At 36.1% G+C, this 19,114-nt stretch overlaps 1 protein-coding gene across 1 annotated transcript; it reads right to left on the bottom strand.

The window, feature by feature from the left end:
• Window positions 1-6,349: 6,349 nt before the first annotated feature.
• On the bottom strand, window positions 6,350-16,665 carry LUM (lumican). The gene is made up of 3 exons (XM_056516413.1): window positions 16,243-16,665; window positions 12,350-13,246; window positions 6,350-7,374 (listed from the first exon to the last, which is right to left on the bottom strand). The coding sequence occupies exons 2-3, from the start codon at window positions 13,224-13,226 to the stop codon at window positions 7,220-7,222; spliced, it is 1,032 nt and encodes a 343-aa protein (XP_056372388.1). The 5' UTR covers window positions 13,227-13,246; window positions 16,243-16,665; the 3' UTR covers window positions 6,350-7,219.
• Between the last annotated feature and the right edge of the window lie 2,449 nt (window positions 16,666-19,114).

Below are 19,114 nucleotides of genomic sequence, written 5' to 3'. Positions count from 1 at the left end.
TGCTTTGCATATCCAACCCGACACTTCTTTCCAGAACCTTATTTTCAGTAAGAGACTGCTAGAAATTTTGTGTTAATGAGGTAAGTTTTAACTTGAGAAGCTGAGTGATCAAAGGCAAATATCAGTGAAACACAAAGTGCTCCTGAGACCATGAACAATCTCCCAAAAATTTGTAGTATTAAAGATATTTGCACAACAAAAAAAGGAAATGGAAAAAAAAAATCATCTAATAAAAATACTGTGGGTACCCACCCTGAATTTTGGGGATAGTTTCTAAGAGATACTGTTGGCATTGTTCTAGCTTGAGAAAGATGTCTGAAGTTGTTACAGGATTTTTACTCCATGTGTCTCCTTTCAATCTATACTGCTAATCAAGAGAATTTGTATTTAAAAAAACGTATAAGAAAGAGAGGAGCATCGACAACTGCAGGGTAACATCTTGAGAGGAGTAATGTACATTCTTGAAACTAGAACAGCACACAACCTTGAGAAAGAATAGAAGAGTAAAAAAGTTAGCCTAGAAAGACCCATTGGGAGGAGAAATGGACAGCTGGGACTGCTGTTTGCATCTGTTGTTCTGTTTTAGCATCAGAGCTGCTGACAGTGAAAAAAATGCATTTCTTTCTTTCTTTCAGTAATGGCTGCCATATGTCTCAGGCTGAATTCGAAGCAAGGTCTGTTAAGCATCAAGCATGTGTATAGTTCATCATCAGCAAACCCAGGAGTATACTGCAGGCAGAGCTTATTCATTAGCCCTGTGCATTGCTCCATTAGCAAAGGCTGCAATCCAGGGTGCCTCAATGTGGGCAGTACTTTACTAAAAACTATGTGCCTTGCTCCACAGTCAGTTCATCTGAAACAGGCCCTTGAATTATATTCGTGATTACTGGAGAAAAGGTGACACTTCAAAAGCTGAAGACAGCAAGTCCAGTTTGTGTATTCTTCATCCTATACTCCAGTGGTAGCTCCAGACATCTCCATGGGGGTGCTGACTGTCACTCAGGGTTCAGTTCTGCCCCTTTCACTTCTGATGACAGGCATGTAGTGATCTTTCTGCATTGCTGCTCTGAGTTTCACCCAGTCAAAAACACAAAACTTCTATTTCCAAACAATTCCCTGACCACCAGACAGTGATATATTTCAATTAATAATATCTGCTGCTCCTTTTAAAAAACAGTCACAAAAGGTCAGCAAGATCAAAGAGTCTAAAAGAAAGCAGATGACTGAGCCCTTCAGGCTAGCCCAAGGGACACTGCAGACAGATCAAAGGAGCAGGCCAGATGTTCCAGACCCTGCTCCTATGGAAGTACTTTAGTCTACATCATTCCTAGTGGACAGAAGAAATTAAAACAAAACAGACCTAGGAGGGGGAATGCTGCACCTCTTCTAGAAGTCTAGCATTACCTGCTTAAACCTCTCAGTGGAAGAAACTGTATTTCTTATTTAAATAGGCTTTTTTTTTTGTGCATATGCAGGTAACTCACATGGGGAGCTTTCAGTTTAGATCAGAATACACTGCTTAAAGAAACCCTGGGGAAAAGTTTGACTGGCTTAATTTTTTAAATAGAGATGTCACCTGACCTCTTGTCTATAAAGGATTTAGGAAGAAAGGATCCTATTCTAAAAGTCCAGAAACAAAACTCTATCAGTTTACTTTCTGCACAACCTCAATCCCCTATCAAAACTACAGTGGGAACTGAGCAGCTTAGCTGAAAGAGACCATTGCAAAGCAGCACATTTCAGAAAAGAGCTGTGGAAAAGGGCTCAGCTTTTATGGGAAATATATTGGTCTCCTGAATACGCTTCATTAAATATTTTTTTGGCACTATGTTCCCTTTCTCTATGTTTCGAACTCTTTACCACAGTGACACCAAAAAGGTTCCATAACACAATGCCAAGATTTGGTATTTGTCTTGGCTTCCTAGGTTTACTCTACCTACTATGTAAATGTAAATGTTGCTGTCAATCTCTTACTTTGCTTTGTTTTCATGCTTTCAACAATTTCAACACTGAAGCAAATCTATCCTACCCTGGGACTTGATTTTTAAAATGCTAAATATATCTTAAATTAAAATATCTAACATGCATTTATCAATTACACACATATATTGAGTTTCTGGGACCACGTGTAGCTCCTTAGGTGATTTATATTTTCCAGACAACTAATGGTAAATTAAAATGTGTGTTAGTGATCTGATGCCCATTCTGTAGACCTGCAGTTTTGAACCATAGACCATCAAGGATTAAATATTCTGAGATAACATAAGGATAGTGAAAATACACTGGTTTTCCTATATTTTAATTGCATCCTGATCCTTAATTTATGTTAACTTCTGTTAACTTATGTTTCTTTTGTTGTTAAAGAAGTACAAAAATATTTTAATTCATCTTCATTTTAGATCCCCCCAGTAAGACAACGGATTTCAAGAAGTTTGAATTTTAAACAAAGTTCAGTCCTCTAAAATGAATGACAAGAGTTGCATAAAAGAGACTCCCATAACTTAATGAAAAAAAATTTATTTCCATTTCAGTAATGATCTGCTACAGTGATTTTGTCACATGAGAAATTCAACTTTCAGGGGCTTTTTTAATATATAGAAATAAAAGCCAAATGGCATAAGCTGTATGAAAACTCAGCTCTTACTTTCCATTAATTGTAGTAATTTTTGTTCTTATTTTTAAATCAGATGCTCTTGGGAAATACTGAAATTAAACATTAGACTATGTGATTTTTGTTATCTTAAATTTTGATATCAGTCATCACTTTCAAGTGCTGGTGCTTCCCAAAGCACTTGAGTTTTCTTCCAGAGCCTCAACTTGAAGCTCAAATCTCACTCACTGTGACTTCTCCAGTCACTGATTATCCTTTCAGATGGAACATGTTGAAAGTAAGCCTTTATAGTCTTTATAGTCTTTATTCCTCAGCATCCAGCACTTTGATGGAAACTGACTCCACCTTTTTCTTTGAGGACAGCTCTGGAACCCGGCCCCAGGGAGAATTCCTCACCCATCCCTGTCCAAGCACCATGCACTGCTCCAGAGCCCTAAATAATGACCTAAATAACCCTAAATAATCAAAGGGGTGTTGTTCAACACTACCTGCCCTTTTCTTAGATGATTCCATGCTCCTCATGGTGGCAGCTGGCAATCCCAGCAGCAAAAGCCTAGTTCCCTTCTGCATTTTCTGTATAATACCCAGCTCAGCTCAAGGCTGTGATTTTCATTGGGAGAAACACACCTTTCCTTCTTTGGAATCGAGAGTGGGAATAATAATATTGCAGGGAATGTTTCTTCTCACACAAACTTGAGAATCTGAATTTAAAAAAAAAACAATTTTTTTTTGTACACAGGTGATCACAAATTCTTCTTCAAATCAATGCAGCATTGCACATAATTTTGAGAACTTCCTGGTCTTACTGTTTATTTTTTAGGCAGCAAAAATGGCTGCCATGATGAAATTGAAAAGTGGAGTTTGGGAAACTTTTGTTCATGTAGTTTGGAAACTGCAAGGGTGTACAGTAAGATGGATGGCAAAATCACAATGTGATACTGGAAAGAAGATGGAAATAGGAATTTTGAAAGACTTGTTTATCTTCAAGACAGCTTATTATTAAATTGGTTTATAAGATATGAAATTTATGAAGTCTTCCAGTGCTTCTGTCTGAAATATTATGCATGTTTCAATGAAAGCATTATCATCAACAGAAATATATTTTTACAAGTATTATTTGATAGATTCCAAAGTCTCTTTGTAGTTATTTGAATATATGCTCTAGTCAGGTTGACCAAATACCAAGACAGACCTGTATGCATTGCCCCACACTGGGATTCACAGAATAAGGACAAAATTGCTTTTTTTTGCACAGTGCAACAGCTTTCCTCTACTTCAGAAGTCAAGTACATTTGCCCAAATCCCTTTGTTTCTACACAGTCCCATGGACCATAAATAATATTTCTCCTCTTATGTATTTACCTCATTTCTTCACTTCCTTCTTAATTACACTTTATTTTCTGCTTTTCTTGAATAATTTCAGGAAAAAAGGTCTGCTATATCACAGAGGTACTACATAAGAGGCATTATACTTTAAAATAAATATTCTAGTAATCCAAATCTCTGAAAAATATTGCATTATTTGATCTGCAGATTAAGAATTCAAACTATGAAAATTAAGGTAATTCACCTCTTAAAACAGGTAGAAGAGGTTACACCCACAAAGCATTATGCATTATATCACTGAAGAGTATCAATATGTACATTTTAGCCCACAATCACAATCTTATCTCAGGACACAGGTATAGTGTGATAAAAAGTGTTCCAGCCTCTAAAGCTGCTTTTCTTTACATAATAAAGTGATAATTTGCCCTGGTACTTGAACTTGACCTTTCTACATTCAAGGTGGGTGTCCTAAAGTGCAGTTAGCACTTTTTTTCTTTCTCTGTACTAGCTGGTACTTTCACTAGCTTAAACTTTTCAGACCAAGTAGAAAAGAGAGTTATTTCTGTGTAAAAGCCTTAAGGTCTTCCAAATATGTTCTTTTTCATATGGGTGGAAAGCCTTTTAACCAATATCTGAATTGGAAAAAAGGTTTACAACCAAAATGTTCTCCATGAGCACTCTGTCCATTAGGATGGTGGCATGTTTGCTGTCCCACATGGGAGAGTTAGAAGGGATGGATCTCTGATTTCACTGCCACTACTCAATAAATCACAAGTGTAAAAATGGGAGCAGATTTGCCCAGCAAAGGTATTGAGAGAAAGATTCCACATTTCCTGCCTATGGAATCTATATACAAATGTCACCTAAGCTAAGATTTTGTGAGTCTCATTGGAGTTGGAATTATGGACTGGAACTTGAAACAAGAAATTTTCCACAGGGATTTCATGCTAAACTCTTCAGCTTTGGAACTGGTTATTAAAATTGATATTGTTCCCCATTGGTTACAAGTATTCTTAGAATTACAGATTCACAGAAATTATAAATAAGTTTGAAGAAGCATCTGAAGATTGTTTAGTTCAAGCTCCTTCTAAAGCTAAGGCCAGCTTCAAAGACAAATTTGTCTCTCAGGGCACTGCCAATGAACATTTATGAACATTTTGGAGGATGAAGAGTCCACAGCCTCCACGGGCAATCTGTGACCGTGCTTCATGACCTCACTGTGAAGAAGTTTTTTTTTATATGTCCTGCTTGAATTTCTCTTTCTGGAACTTTTTCTTTGCACTGTTCCCTTTCCATGTGCACCCCAAAACTGGACACTTTTTCAGTATCCCTCTTTTAGGCAGTGGCAGACTGCATTAAGACAGGGACTGAGATATATGGTACATTCAGAGAGGCTAAGGGAAATTCCTTGGCATTACCTGGAAAGAAAACGGTTGAGGGAAGTTCTTTTAACAGGTTCTAATCTACCATGAGTTGGACTGTTCTCAGTCTCACAGTTCACACTCTTTCATGTTGCATAAAAGTAATCAGTTTGCTGAAACAAGCAGAAAAGAATAATACATTTCTGCTATGTTATAGATTACAGCAACCAGGTGACAAACCTCATTCTCAGTTTGTGCTTTAGAAATCTTAGTGTTTAGTATATTTTTCTATGAAACGAGCAGTTGGGTTTAAAGCTCTCTGGAAATGGTTAAATACAATTTCCCATACATTTTTCTTTTCTTTGGGGAGTTTTGCATGCACTTCTTTATGTTTTTCTACGTTGCAATGCCTAGGTACTATCCCATAGTGATTCCCACTCTGGTGTTTTCAGACATCCCCAGGTTTAGACTTCTTTCTGCAACAAAAATTCTAGCCAATTTGCAACTTTCTGAATCTCTCCTTTTGTTTTAGTTCCAGGTTTCTTTGTGAATAGTGTTTTGATTTTGAACATCTGGAATTGGCAACGTGCAGACTAAATGGTTTGGTATAAATTGGTCTGGGGTTTTTTTCAGAGGTGATAGTTTCTGCTTTTGCTATAGAAACTAACCAAGTTTCTGTTTGAGTGTTTAATAGGCTAGTAGTTGAAAAGAAAATAGTACCCGTGGGATGATCTGTACTTGCAAGCAAGGCACTTACAGCTCTCAGCTAGTAACACATTTATTTTAGTGTGTTCCAAGATGCTGACAATATTTGGGCTATTTATTCCTGGGTGGAATATACTACCACGTCTTTACCACGTGTAGCTGCATTTTACTCACCACCTGTGGTTTCTGAGAGATTTCACTGTTCTTCAGACAATACTGAAACATTACTTTGCACGTTTTCATAGTGGCATGATTCCCATACTGCAAACTGCATAAGGCATCAATTTATTGGCCAACACAAGTGTAGTGGCTCATGTTAAATGATATACACAAATATACTGAAACGTCAAAGTAGAGAAAACAGTTTATTCAACCTTACAATAAATTTTAATTATAATAGAATAGCTTAGATTTTCTTGTCTTAACCTTTTTTTTTTTTTTCTATAAAAGAAAGAAAAATAGTTGTCAATGATATGGACAAAAGGACACTATTTGATATGTTTTATTTTCTACAGTCTGGTTAAAAACAACATGCAAGTAATTGAATAAAATATATGTATATATGATTGATTTTGAAATAACAATTATACCAACAATGAATAAAAATCTTACCATGAAAGTTAAATGAAAGCATGACAAAAAGAAGAGCAATTATTTAACCTGAATATTTTTTTCCTCATTTTCTTTCACATAATCCATTAATTTAACAATGCCATAGGCTCTGAACACATATTTTCACAAATTTTAAATTGTTCCTGTATTGTTAAATAATTTTTTCCTTTGCAGTGGGTAGCAATATATAAAAGGTATGATAGATAATTAATTGGACAGGAGCCTTGGATTGACACAGGCCAGCCCATACTGCTCACCATAACCCACAATGAATCCTACCTGACTTCTCTGTGAGTCTAGAACCTGCTGGCATGTATTGCATGCATGGATATAGACTTTTATGAAGTTGAATCTTTTTCATCAACTCATCTGGCCAGATAAAGGCATATTTTGCCCAGATTTTGTAATTCTTGTGCTTTCTAAACAGAACCTTTTGCAAGAATGTGCACACATTCCCTTAAGTTTGCTGAGTCCATGCTAAATATTAACAAACAGAATGGATAAAATGCAGATCGATGCTTTAAGGCATATCCTAATTTTAAAGCACTATCAAGGTGTGTTATTCCTGTAGTTGCTGCCCCTGGAAGGGATGATCCCAGGTGCCTCACTCCAGTGAAATCTCAGCAGCCACCCTCAGGCAGTTGTACATCTCCTGTGGCAGGTCAGCCCGGGTGAGATTGTTCCCATCCAGGCGCAGGTGTGTGATCTTGGAATAGGTCGTTGGTCCCACTACCTTACAGAAGCTGCTCAATGGGAACTCTGAAACAAAGAGAGCAGAAATAAGAGGAAAACATGAATAATTAGGGCAAATAGGACAAAACCATTATTTTTCTTTTTTTTTTTTTTTTTCTTTTTTAATTTCAGTTGGAAATTGTGACCTTAATTCATTATGCTATTTTCAATATTTTGCATTTATACTGATGTAAATCCTGGTAAATTTATTGGAATTTGAGGGACTAGTGTTGGGAGATGCTTTTCTGTTAATTGTGAGAGATTCAGAATTTCAAGACTGAGTTTTTCAAATGCCATTTTCTTCCAGTACAAATGTGACTTTTAGGTTTCAGAGTTTATATAAAGGTCTAATCCGACATTTGCACAAAAGGAATAATAATTATTTTTAAAAAACCTAGAGATGCAGAGGGAGGAATCAGTCAGTTTGTGTACATTACAATGGAAGGGTAAAACTGTTATATAAGATATTGAAGGAAGTAAAACGTTTTGGGAGAAATTGAAACCATGATACAGCTTTTCTCTAAAGAACAGGCAGTCCAATGGGTGTCTGTGTATTTTGTATGTATTTTATATGTGCCATTTTGATTTACCTGTTTCAGAATAAATTTGGGTCTAGGGCTGGAGAAGAATTTTACATTTAAATTGTGCAGTTGAACCTTTCCACATCAGGATTAGAAGGTGAGTATGAAAGCAAAAAATACTTATAAAATATTTCTATTTATTGTAATTTATATATCGTGTTATGAATGGTCTCTATTCAGGTGAGGTATTATTTGGTTCACATAACACCAGATAGATCTTAAATGGAAATTTGTCTTGTATCCTATGACCAGTATTAACTGTAAACTGGAATTACATGAAATTACATATTATAGACCTCTTTCATACAGAGAAGACCTATCCTCAGGAGGGAATGTATGTGAATAAATCTGATGCCCCCTGCATACCACATTGTGTAATTTTGCAAAGAGGATCTTCATTCCCACCTGTTTCCTTTGAGTTGGACAGAGGATTAGTCTTTTGAAAAGCTCCAAAACTACTAAAGAAGCAGTCTGAGAGACTTGTTCTTCTTCAGAATACTGACATCAGATGAATTCACACAGAAAAGATTTTTAAAGGTTAAGGGGACTCCTTCAATGAACCCATGCATCTCACAATTTCTGAGACATCAAGTCAGTATTATCAAATTCAAATACCATTTGATTTACCTTTCATAGGACACCTTATGTATCTTTTCTACATGGCTACTTAATTCATCTAAGAAAGTATGATCAAATTGTAGTACTAAAGGATGTGGAGGAAGTACCTTTCATACCTTCTCATTAACTTTTGGATTAACATTCTTCTAACTGGATTCTTCCAGGAGTTGCATGACAATAATTTTCTATCACTGATGAAACATGGCTTTTGTAAACTAAGTATAAATGTACAGGCAGCTCTTTAGGGCATAAGAGCTTAGGTAATTTTTTGTACAGAGATGTGATGTTAAGAGTCATGTACCTTCCCCAAAAAAAGTTGAGTATTTTTCTTGGGCTATATCACTGACTATTAAGTTCCAGTTTTCTTCAGATAACTTAATTTGTAAAGTTTAAAATAAATGTGAATTCTAATATCGATTTTTTCCATTTTCTTGTCATTCTGGAATAGTGTTATAAGTATATTTTTGCTGATGGCAAACATTTAAAAACTTTCTAAATTTAAATTTTAGGGTTTTTTTCCATATTGTCAATTATGAGCATAAATGCATAAAATATTTGGCTGCAAAAGAAGATACAAGCTGGATGGTGAACACTCAAAGGATATAAGCTTCATACATGTAAACCACAAGATTTAACTGTGATAACAAAATTTTGATCTGTGCTTAGTGTTTGTGAGACTAAAACCACTTGGGAAGTGGATGGAGATATTGTCCTCACACAAATTAAATGAGCTCAGTCATGGAACTCAGTGGGATTTTATTCCAATTTTTGGTCCACATTGTTAGAATGTGGATATCAATTTGGATGTGGATATCAATTTTTTTATACTCTTCCTATAATTGTCAATTGTTAAAAGCACATTAAAAATGTTTATTTTGAGTTTCAATCTCTACTAGCAGGAAATAAACCAGTGGTTCTTGGGATTGCTCTTGATGATCTGTTACCTATATGATCTGTGTGGGGAACTGAAATCCTGGAGTACTGTGACATAAAATATCTCAGTAGTTTACTTCCTCTTTTGTTGCACTTATTAATGTTGCAGGTGAAAAATGTCTTCCTGAATTTATAAAATTCATGTTCAGAGACAGTGTACCTGGGATTTTTCCCACAATTTTTCCCAGCACAGAATTCCTGCATAAGCCAAACACTGAGAGAATAAAGAGTATTGGATGAAAATTGGATTCTCATCTAACAGTACAGTGAGCAATCCCAACAGGATCTGAAGTCCCACAGTCATTATTGTTGGTCTGTTTTCCACTAATCACAAGTGAAACATTTCTAGACAGGCCATTTAAAAAGTCCTTTGAGAACTGATGGAGTGAGCAAGATAAAAGACCATAAAGCACCTCCACAATTCAAAATATAGTCTCTTAACTGTCCTCTGGAACATTTTCAAATTTCACTTTTCTTACTCCAGTTACACAGAGTAACTGGAGTTTAATGTGGAAACAACAATTTTCTCCCAACTTAATCCCTTACAAATACAGATGAAATATGAAGGCCATCTTTGGACCCTCTCCTTCTTTCACTGAACCTCTTTGATTATTGTTTTGTTTGTTTTTTTTTTTTTTATGCACCCTACAGAGTTTCTTTTTGCCTTGAGGAGTCTGTAACACAAGTCTCTGTGTCTCTGTGTGTGTGTAATAATGTAATCTTAAAGAGATTTCAGTTTAGATATTACAGTTTAGGTTTCAGGTACAGAGAAACCAAAGGCTTTTCTAAATCTTCCATGGTCCTATTCCAGCTTGTAGATCCAATGAGCACCAAGTACAGCAAATAAAACTGTGTGTTTCACACCTGCAATCCGAATTTGTTTTCTTTACAATTTGCTATCTGCTTCACCCATTGCTTCTTGCAACACAGAGGGAAAAACATACTAAGGATAAGCCAATTCTGCTACATATTTTGATGTATTTATTCATCAGTTCTTGTTCAAAAAACTCAGAGTCACTCGAAAAAGGGTATTTCTCAAGCAGATTTCTTTTATGAAAGATAATGCATCATGATTGTAGCAAGTCCATGGTGAAACTCATGGACAGTTATTTAGAGAAATATTCTTACAAGTAATATAAACAAAGTTGGAAGGAGATTATGCTTTTTTAGACAAATATAAATTTTGCAAAAGGCTAAGCACTCACAGCTTTAGGTCAGGTGTCATGAGTGGTGAAATCCAAGGGCTTTGATTGCCCTATATTAGTGATTATTTCTAATAATTTTTTCCCACATTGTAAATCAGTATCTTAGGGAATTATGTATTATTCCTGTGAAATTAGATATCCGAGAAAACTGATTCTTGAAGTCTGCTAGATTTTATGCAAAGAAAAAAAAACAGTAAATCCTAATTCTATTTCATCAGTCCATAGGGAAGCAATGATAGTGTAGCTGCTGAGCATCCACTCCCCACACCATTCCCCTGAAAAAGCAGCTTTCCATGAAAACCTGAATTTATTGTCATGGCCCTTGGCTCTGATGTCCTTGGAAAAGTGAATAGCAGCCAAGCTTGTCATCTGGGTATCTTGCAGAAGGCTCAGATCATTCTAAGCAGGGATAAATGCTTCCATATATCTCATGAGAAATTAAAAACTGTCATTGATAGCTATTTTAGGAATGGCAGAGTATCTGGTAGAGTTTCACAGGTTGCTGTATGTAGTGCCTTAGGTGGGAAGTATTAACTCATTGTTTTCCCTCATCAAAACAAGAAACTGAGATGAACTAGGAAAAAAAGCCGCTGAGAAAAATGAAACATAGTAAATACAAAACATTTCAAAATATCTTGGCCTCAGTCTGGCAAGATCTGCACTAAAAATGTTTTGTTTTAAAGCTACATCTCCATGGATTTAGCTATGCATGTAGTAGCTAACACTGATACTCTTAATCCTTGATGGTTGCAAGTAGGCAAAAAGAAGGGAGGATTTTGGGGTTTACTTTACATCAACCATCAAGAAGATATAAAACCTCTTGAAGAACCACAGTGATATTTGGCATATCTCCCTCTCCATCAGGGACTACCACTGACAGAGGTGCAGCTGGAGAATTTCTGACATGATGGTGAGGCCCCTCCAGCTCTGCAACACCTCTTGTCAGCCCAGGAATGGGGCAGCCTTGTAAAAGCCCTGTCTCAGCAGAAACCTTCATGGTCTCATGCAAGGTGTGGCATTTCTTGACTTCAGAAGGAGCATTTTTCAAGGAGACAAACTTGCCACCTGATCATACGATGTGCAGAATGGGAATGAAAAGAAAGAACAGGGTCAACTCTTTGGATTTCAAGATATGTTTGGGGGGATGCTGCATGAGGCAAGGGAGGAAAGGAATAAATGCAGTTAATTTGATGCACCTTTTTCACTGCATCTTGTTCCCACTACCTTTCTCCTCACTCCAGCATTTTGGCTATCAGCTCCTGAAAGGTTCCCATAATCAGATCCTCACCTGATATCTCTTTCTTTTTGTCCACTTAAGAATTCTGAACACCTTTTGCACTGATCAAACTTTTCAGTTTGTTTCCTGAATTGTATAAGAAAACTCCATTGGCTTCTATATGGTTAGTCCAATTTACACAAGATGAGAATTTGAGGGAAAAATCCGCATTAGTATCAAAACATAAATTTCTCATTTTAAGGATATATTGAGTGGCTGTTAGGTAAATACCTGTCCTTTAAGATGAATATGGACAACTGTCAGGTAAATGTCAGTGTGCTAGCAGCCTAACCAGTACAATTTTTTCATCTATTATTTCAGATACCTTTATTGACCATCAGTATCTAGTCTGTGGCAAACATTAATGAATATGTGCAAATTTAACTTACTGTTAATTTTGTTGACTTGGAGGTAGAAGTTTTCCAGGTTCTCACTGACAATTGGAATACTCTTCAGCTGATTGAAGGAGAGATCCAACTCAACAAGTGATGTGATGTTGAAGACATTGCCTGGTATTCCAGAATCTGTTAATTTATTGTGGGACAAACGTAAATATTGCAGGGCTTTAAAACCTTGGAAGTACTCATCAGGAACATTGGAAATCTGGTTATTATCAAAGTACAGCATGAGCAAAGAGTGAGGCAGTCCTGTTGGTAGCTTTGTAAGTTGATTGAAGCTTAAGTCAAGATACAAAAGTGATTTCAGGCCTTTAAAAGCCCCAGAAATAGACTCTGCTTTCAGCTGGTTGTTCTGGAGGTGAATGACAGTCAGATTCATCAGCCCCTCAAATGCACCAGGACTGACTTTGGTGATCTTGTTGTGGCTTAATTGCAGGTCATCTAGAGTTTTGGGAAGTGGTCCAACAGCTTCAGTCAAATTGTTGTAGTTAATGTGAAGTTTCTTCAGGTTCTTTAGTTTGGAGAAGACTCTTCCCTTAATTTTTGAATTTTCCAAGTGGTTGTGATCTAAGATCAGCCACTGTAGGTCAGTGACATTGTCAAACGTGTTCTCTTCAATTCCCTCAATCATATTGTTTCGAAGATAAAGGTATTTTATTCCACTTGGTACAATTGGGATGGTCTTCAGCTTAAGATTGTCACAATACATGGCAGTGGGGTAGCTCAAAGGACAATTACATTCTGGGGCACAGACTGCTGCAGATGGCCCGAAGGGATCATAACCATAATCATCTCCAGGACCATAGTCATATTGGCAAAAAATGCCACTAATCAACAGCAGGAAGACAGGGAGGGAGTTTAAAGTCATCTTTCTAGTCCGTCTTGTTCCTGTAGGATGAAAAGGAATAAACAAGATATAACTTTAATTTTTTATCTCTTTCAGCAATATTTGAAATTTTACCACATAAAGATTATAATTAAAAAACTAATTACAGTTCCTATTTAAAGTTTTTTAATTAAGGAAAAATACTGGATTGTTAGTATTGCATTGTTACCGCTATATTACTGTCCTTTGTAATGCAAAATTGCTGGCCATTTTGCTGCTGTAAGTAAAACTTTTTTTATATCTTTCTTTATTTATTAAGTCACAAGAAAGATGATAAAATGCAAGGTTTTTAAACCTGCCACAGAAACTTTCAGTTTTGCTGAAGATCATGTTCAGAGGCAGTTCTGCCATTTGAATTCCATGATGCATCCCTAATGTGCTGAACTATTTAATATCTAAAGATGTAGCTATTTGTCTTAAGTTTGAAGGAGACAGGGAAGTAAAAACTGAGGGCAATGCCCTCATGTATTATGTGTTGTTAAATTGTGTGTAGCTTGAAAGATCTTTTTCTCATGGATTATGTTCTGTAAAGCATGGTCCACTAAGTTTCATAGTCACCTAAAGAACAAACTAACAGAAACATAAAACATGTTATCTTTAACATGCCAAATAACCAGTAGTGCATATGTGTGCAGTGGATCTGAAATGACTGAATCTGACAGTGGACCTGACTGAATTTCAGAAAGTGAAATGTTGTAAATTCTCTGTACAACATTTTATGCCCATTCTAAATCAATTGAACAATAAAACACTTCACGTAGTCTTTCAGTTCACATACAGCAAAAGGATTTTGGTGTCCATGAGGAGGTTTGTGGTTCAGTTTAAGTGGGGTCACTTAGATTTTTAAGGCCACAGCTTTCTCATCAGATACTCCACGAGATGCCAATTGATCTATGAAGACTGGTGTCTTGTTTATACCTCTTATATAGGTGATCTCCTGGAAAAGCAGGTCTAGAATCAATAAAGTCAGTGAGCTTACTTTGATTTTCACCAGTAAAAGACAAGGCTCAACTACTTTTCAGAGAATGAGAGGATTAAGAAAATCCTTAAAACCGTTTTTTTTTCCTCAAGGAATTTCAGAAAGTATGTAAAGCCTGTAAACAGACCACAAGACATTGATCTCAGATCTGGGCAATTTTCCAGCAGAGTAAGTTAGTCTTTCTATTGGAATTGTTACACAGGGGGCTTAATGTTAAAGTACAGGGCCATAGCTACACAATTTTCCCTAATTCTAAATATCTTTGCTTTTATTGAGTTCTTAAAAGCCACGTCATATTCTAGTGAGATAACAATCTCATTTAAAGCAGCTCTAGGCAGGGCCTATTGATTTCATGCAGTACAGCACAAAGAATTTTTAAGAAATGTTCTAATGTTATCTCCACTCAATAACCCATAAAATCCCACTGCTAGATATCAAGCTGCTGTCCCCTGAAAAAATAATCTGATTTCATATCATCTCCAAGGGTCCCATCACATTTACCCAATTACAAACCCTAGGATAATCATTGTAATATTAGTTTTCAGTGTCATTTTCTTTGCCTTTCTTTCATTACTGCATGAGAACATGAAACATGAACATGAGCTTCAGTCCCCTGCTGGTATAAATAAGTAGAACTCATCTGAAAGCAGAGACTGAAAGCAGTAACACAATTCATCTCAAAATCTGGTCCTATTTAGGTACTAAACATTACAGAAAGGAAAACAAGTGCTTCTGTATTCAAAGTATAGAAAGAGTACAATGAACTCCTTGGACTATACTCTTTGGCCTTATGGTGACATTTTTTGCACACCTCCTTAATTTTATAGTTTTAAAATAACACAGATATCTTAATTTTAAATTCTATTTTTCTTCCAGTTTCAAATCATATTTGTAATACTATAGTTCATTACTGATATAATAATCTTACAGTCCTTTAAATAGAGTACAAATTTTACTGCCCTGCAGAACCCTGGAAGTAACTAAAATATTAGACAGCAAGTGTTTTGAATTAATTTATCAAAAAAACGCTTTAGAATTTTTGTGACAATTCTGTAGTTCAAGAGCATAGAGGCATGTGTGTGACATAAAACAGCAAAGTAAATAGGAAATTTGTTTGTTTTATTCATTCATTTCTCATTCAGGTATCTGAATGTTTCACTGTCTGAAGTGTAAAAGGTTAATAGATCATGCTTGTTTATTGCACTGAACTACATTAATCCAAAAGATAAAATCAGAATACATTCTTAGATGTTTATCTTACAACATAAGCAGGCTATAATTAATTACCTGTGCCTGTTCTAAGCAGTTATGTTGCAAAATACCTGTGAAAAAATTTGTGAAGTTGCTCAGGCAACTTGCCAAAACATATTAAAAAGTAAATCCATGATTTTGGGAAAATGCCCGCTACATTAGGGTAGAAATACTATTCAAACTATGTTTGACCTTGTCTATATTTCCTTAATCATTAAGTTATTGTAAAAAAAAAAATATTAACAGTCTATCAACCTTAATTCTGTAGTTAAACTTCTTGCACAGTTTGCAAAAGATGATATTTTTTAAAAGTTTCACTAGTATATTCAAAATATGCTTTCAAATTAATTGGAAATTCAAAAATACCTATTGTTTCCCTCTCATTGTTTATGTGATTATTTATTTAAATATCAGGATATGTCCTCTTTTTGTAGAATGAAACAGAATCATTTAGCAAATGGAGTTCACGGAGCTCTCACTAATATTATGAATGAAAAAGTAAACAGTGAGTACTCTTACAAACTTCTTTGTACTGCATGTCAAATCTTATTCTGGTGTAGAACAAAACAGACTGTAAAAAATTGCAACACTGATGTACAAGATATGTGGAGTTGTTTTAAGGAAACTGAGAAAGTGAATCGACTAAGCAACTGTTGATTTGTGCTCAATTTACAAATTGGCAAACTTATCCTGTCATGTTTTCACATTCCCATTGCAGCTACATTTAAACAGCTGAACTTTACAGTTAAAGCATGCAGCAGCACTTACCTTACTGCCTTCAAGCTGCTCTCCTTAATTCCCAGAGCAGATGCAATAAGAGACTGTATCCACCAATATATGCTCTAAACAGTGTCAGGAGGTAAAAGCCTGCCAGATCCTCTGTGTTACAAGAGGGGAAAAAAAAAAAAAAAAAAAAAGCCCTAGTCACGCTGTTCTCTGAAGCTGCTATGTCATCATGGTGATCTTGTGGTGTGGCATGTACAAAAATGCAGCTCTCTAATGAAGTGCAGGTGGATACCATATTTTGTACAAGGACAACCCATCTGTTCTTCCTGTGGGATCAGAGAGTGATATTTCACAAACCTGAGAAAGTTAAAAAGCTGTGGGTTTATACAAGAGTTTTTTGAATTTTAGAAGGGAAACATGTTAAGATTGTAAAACAAATTGCAAACAAGCTTTTGTTTTCCAACTTATTTTATACTGCTAGACATGAGCTAACACATAGCACTCAGACCTCAATGCTGCTGTTCTTCTTCAGCCAAGTGACTCATTCATTTTTCTGCCTTTTTCTTTAACTATCTTATGACCACAGTAAAATATCCTTAATAAAAACTTCAGCCTAAGGATCAGATTCAAAAATTATCTCTGAATCATAGCCTTTTCCACATTACATACTGATTTTAAAGATTACATACTTGAGTTTAAAGATTCTTCTGCAAATTATTGGGATTTATTTGGTCTGGAGATTTTCTTTGGTGGTTGAATGTATGTTTGTTTAACAAAAACACATCCCAGGAATGGGTTTTGAGCAGTTACTGTAAACTCACTTCATACATTCGTTCATTTTGCATTTACAGCTTTCTCCTGCTTTTCAGAATCTGGAACTACTCAGCTTTATGTTGTCTGTTTCTTGTTCCATGGATGTAGTTCAAGAATGCATCTTAAGGCTTGGATGAGATGTTACTTTCACCAGGCAATGTCGAAAAAAGTGGGTCTTAATGCTTCCATAAGAACTTTCCCTTATCTCTAAATGGAAGATGTCTTTCTTTTTATGAGAAGTATCTCTTTTTATAGATTTGGGTAGGGATGAATGTCAAATGTGCATATAGAAAGCATGCACAAGCCATTTTAAAGTGTCTCGTGTGTTTGATTGCATTTGACTGTAGTTGTTGGGGGTAGAAATTCAGTGATTCTGTCCATTTCCAACTTACTACCTTTATGAAAAATGATGGTGCAGAATGTGTCTGGGCTGGAGAACCCTGAAAGTTTCCTGAACAGGAGCCTGGATGTGAGTTTCTCCCAAAATTTGCTGCTGATGATCTTGGTCTCCACAGCAGAGAAGGCTGCTGGGAGCAGGGAAAAGCCAGTGCCCTTCACCAAGAGCAGGAAAGACAACAAACACTCACAGACCTCTGTGCTTCTGCAACACCCCAATTAGCAAAGAAATTGGCCCAGCACAGAGTGCCATGTACCAGAGCAGGCACAGGGAGTGAATGCTGTGCTTTTGGTGTTCTGACATCATGCCTGCCTCCCTGGTGTGGGAGAACTATCTACACAGATTGTTGCTGCATTACCACTTGAATGGTGCCAAGCAGTGAATGTGAACCAGTGGGATTACAAGAGCAAATTAATCTAAGGGAAAATCTGCATGGTATCAGGACTAGAAATGTAGAAGTGGACAAAGCTGCTGTTGTTCTGCATGTGGACAAATGGAGAACAGATGGAGTTTCTCATGCACAGAATGATATTTATCTGAAAACTACTTCATTAGCTTTAGTTGTCCAAAGAAACCTCAGCTGTGTCTTGACTGCAAATGTAGCAACAGGCAGCAGCACTCAGCAAGAGATCAGTTGGAATAAAAAAATATTTTTCATACAGAAAGAGACAAGCTCTAAGGCAATACCAAGATTTGCTCTATGGAAGAAGGTATATCAAGGTGAGCAGTGGAGCAAAATATTTGTAAAGAGAATTTTAGAAATCATGGGAGAGGTACTAATTGTGCTTTCTCTGACTACAAATTTGCTTTGAAGGACAAACAAATATTATAATAAATTAATATCTATTTTGAACTCACAGTAATGGGTGTAGTTTTACACTTGCAGTACAAATGGAATTGAACATTGACTGCAAGTACAGGATAACCCAGGCTTGGTAGGATTTTGTCCCAGTTGTATTTATGAAGCAGTTTTTCTCTATGTCAAATATACATCCTTTTTCTCATTCTGATAATAGAAATACAAAACATGCATATCTTTATAGTTTACAAATCTTATTTAGTAAATGGATGATATTTTGAAATTAACATATGGTAAAAGCTTGGGTCACACAAAGTTCAGCTGAGACTTGTTCATTCATATAGTTCCTGTCTTGCTGGCTGTTTTAAATTAGCTATGGAAATTGCACAGTCAAAATGAAGAATCACATGCCTTCCAAGGTTAAGATACAAACCAATAGATTTTCCTCCCTTTTAAATAAGATTTTTACCATCTCTCCAATCTGTTATTTAATACTGCCCCTTTGGCATCATTTTTATGCTTTCCCTGATCTTGCTGTTCTGACCCATGAAGCTGTCACCTCAGAACCTCTGTCTGGGAGAGCAGGTAGGTGCTAACCCAGCAAATGAAGGTATTGCTGCTTCTGCAACAGAGGGTGGGACTGTGGTTGGGTCATTTCTTCTTTCTGGCCCTATTTTGTGCTCTATGCAGGTTTTTTTCTGGTAGCTCTCAGGAGTCATTAAACAGCATGTGAATGAAGTCTAGCTAATTTCCAAGGAATACACAAAATAATATGTAAATTCACCTATGTCACCTAAGTTGTAAGCTGGTTATGAATATGCTTCACACTGATGATGTCAGGAGATATTATTTCACCTTTACAACTACTACACTCCAGTTTTTCTTCAAGTTTTATTTTCTTTTGT

Source organism: Oenanthe melanoleuca, chromosome 1A (assembly GCF_029582105.1).
Source record: "Oenanthe melanoleuca isolate GR-GAL-2019-014 chromosome 1A, OMel1.0, whole genome shotgun sequence".
Classification (NCBI taxonomy): domain Eukaryota; kingdom Metazoa; phylum Chordata; class Aves; order Passeriformes; family Muscicapidae; genus Oenanthe; species Oenanthe melanoleuca.
The sequence above is the reverse complement of the archived record's forward strand: the minus strand, read 5'-3'. Positions and strand labels throughout refer to the sequence as shown.

Excerpts from the sequence above, each read along its gene's own strand:
- LUM (XM_056516413.1), bottom strand. The coding sequence starts at position 13,226 with ATGACTTTAAACTCCCTCCCTGTCTTCCTGCTGTTGATTAGTGGCATT. Across the intron at positions 7,375-12,349 it reads CCAAGTCAACAAAATTAACA|AGTTCCCATTGAGCAGCTTC; the intron begins GTAAGTTAAATT and ends TCTTTGTTTCAG.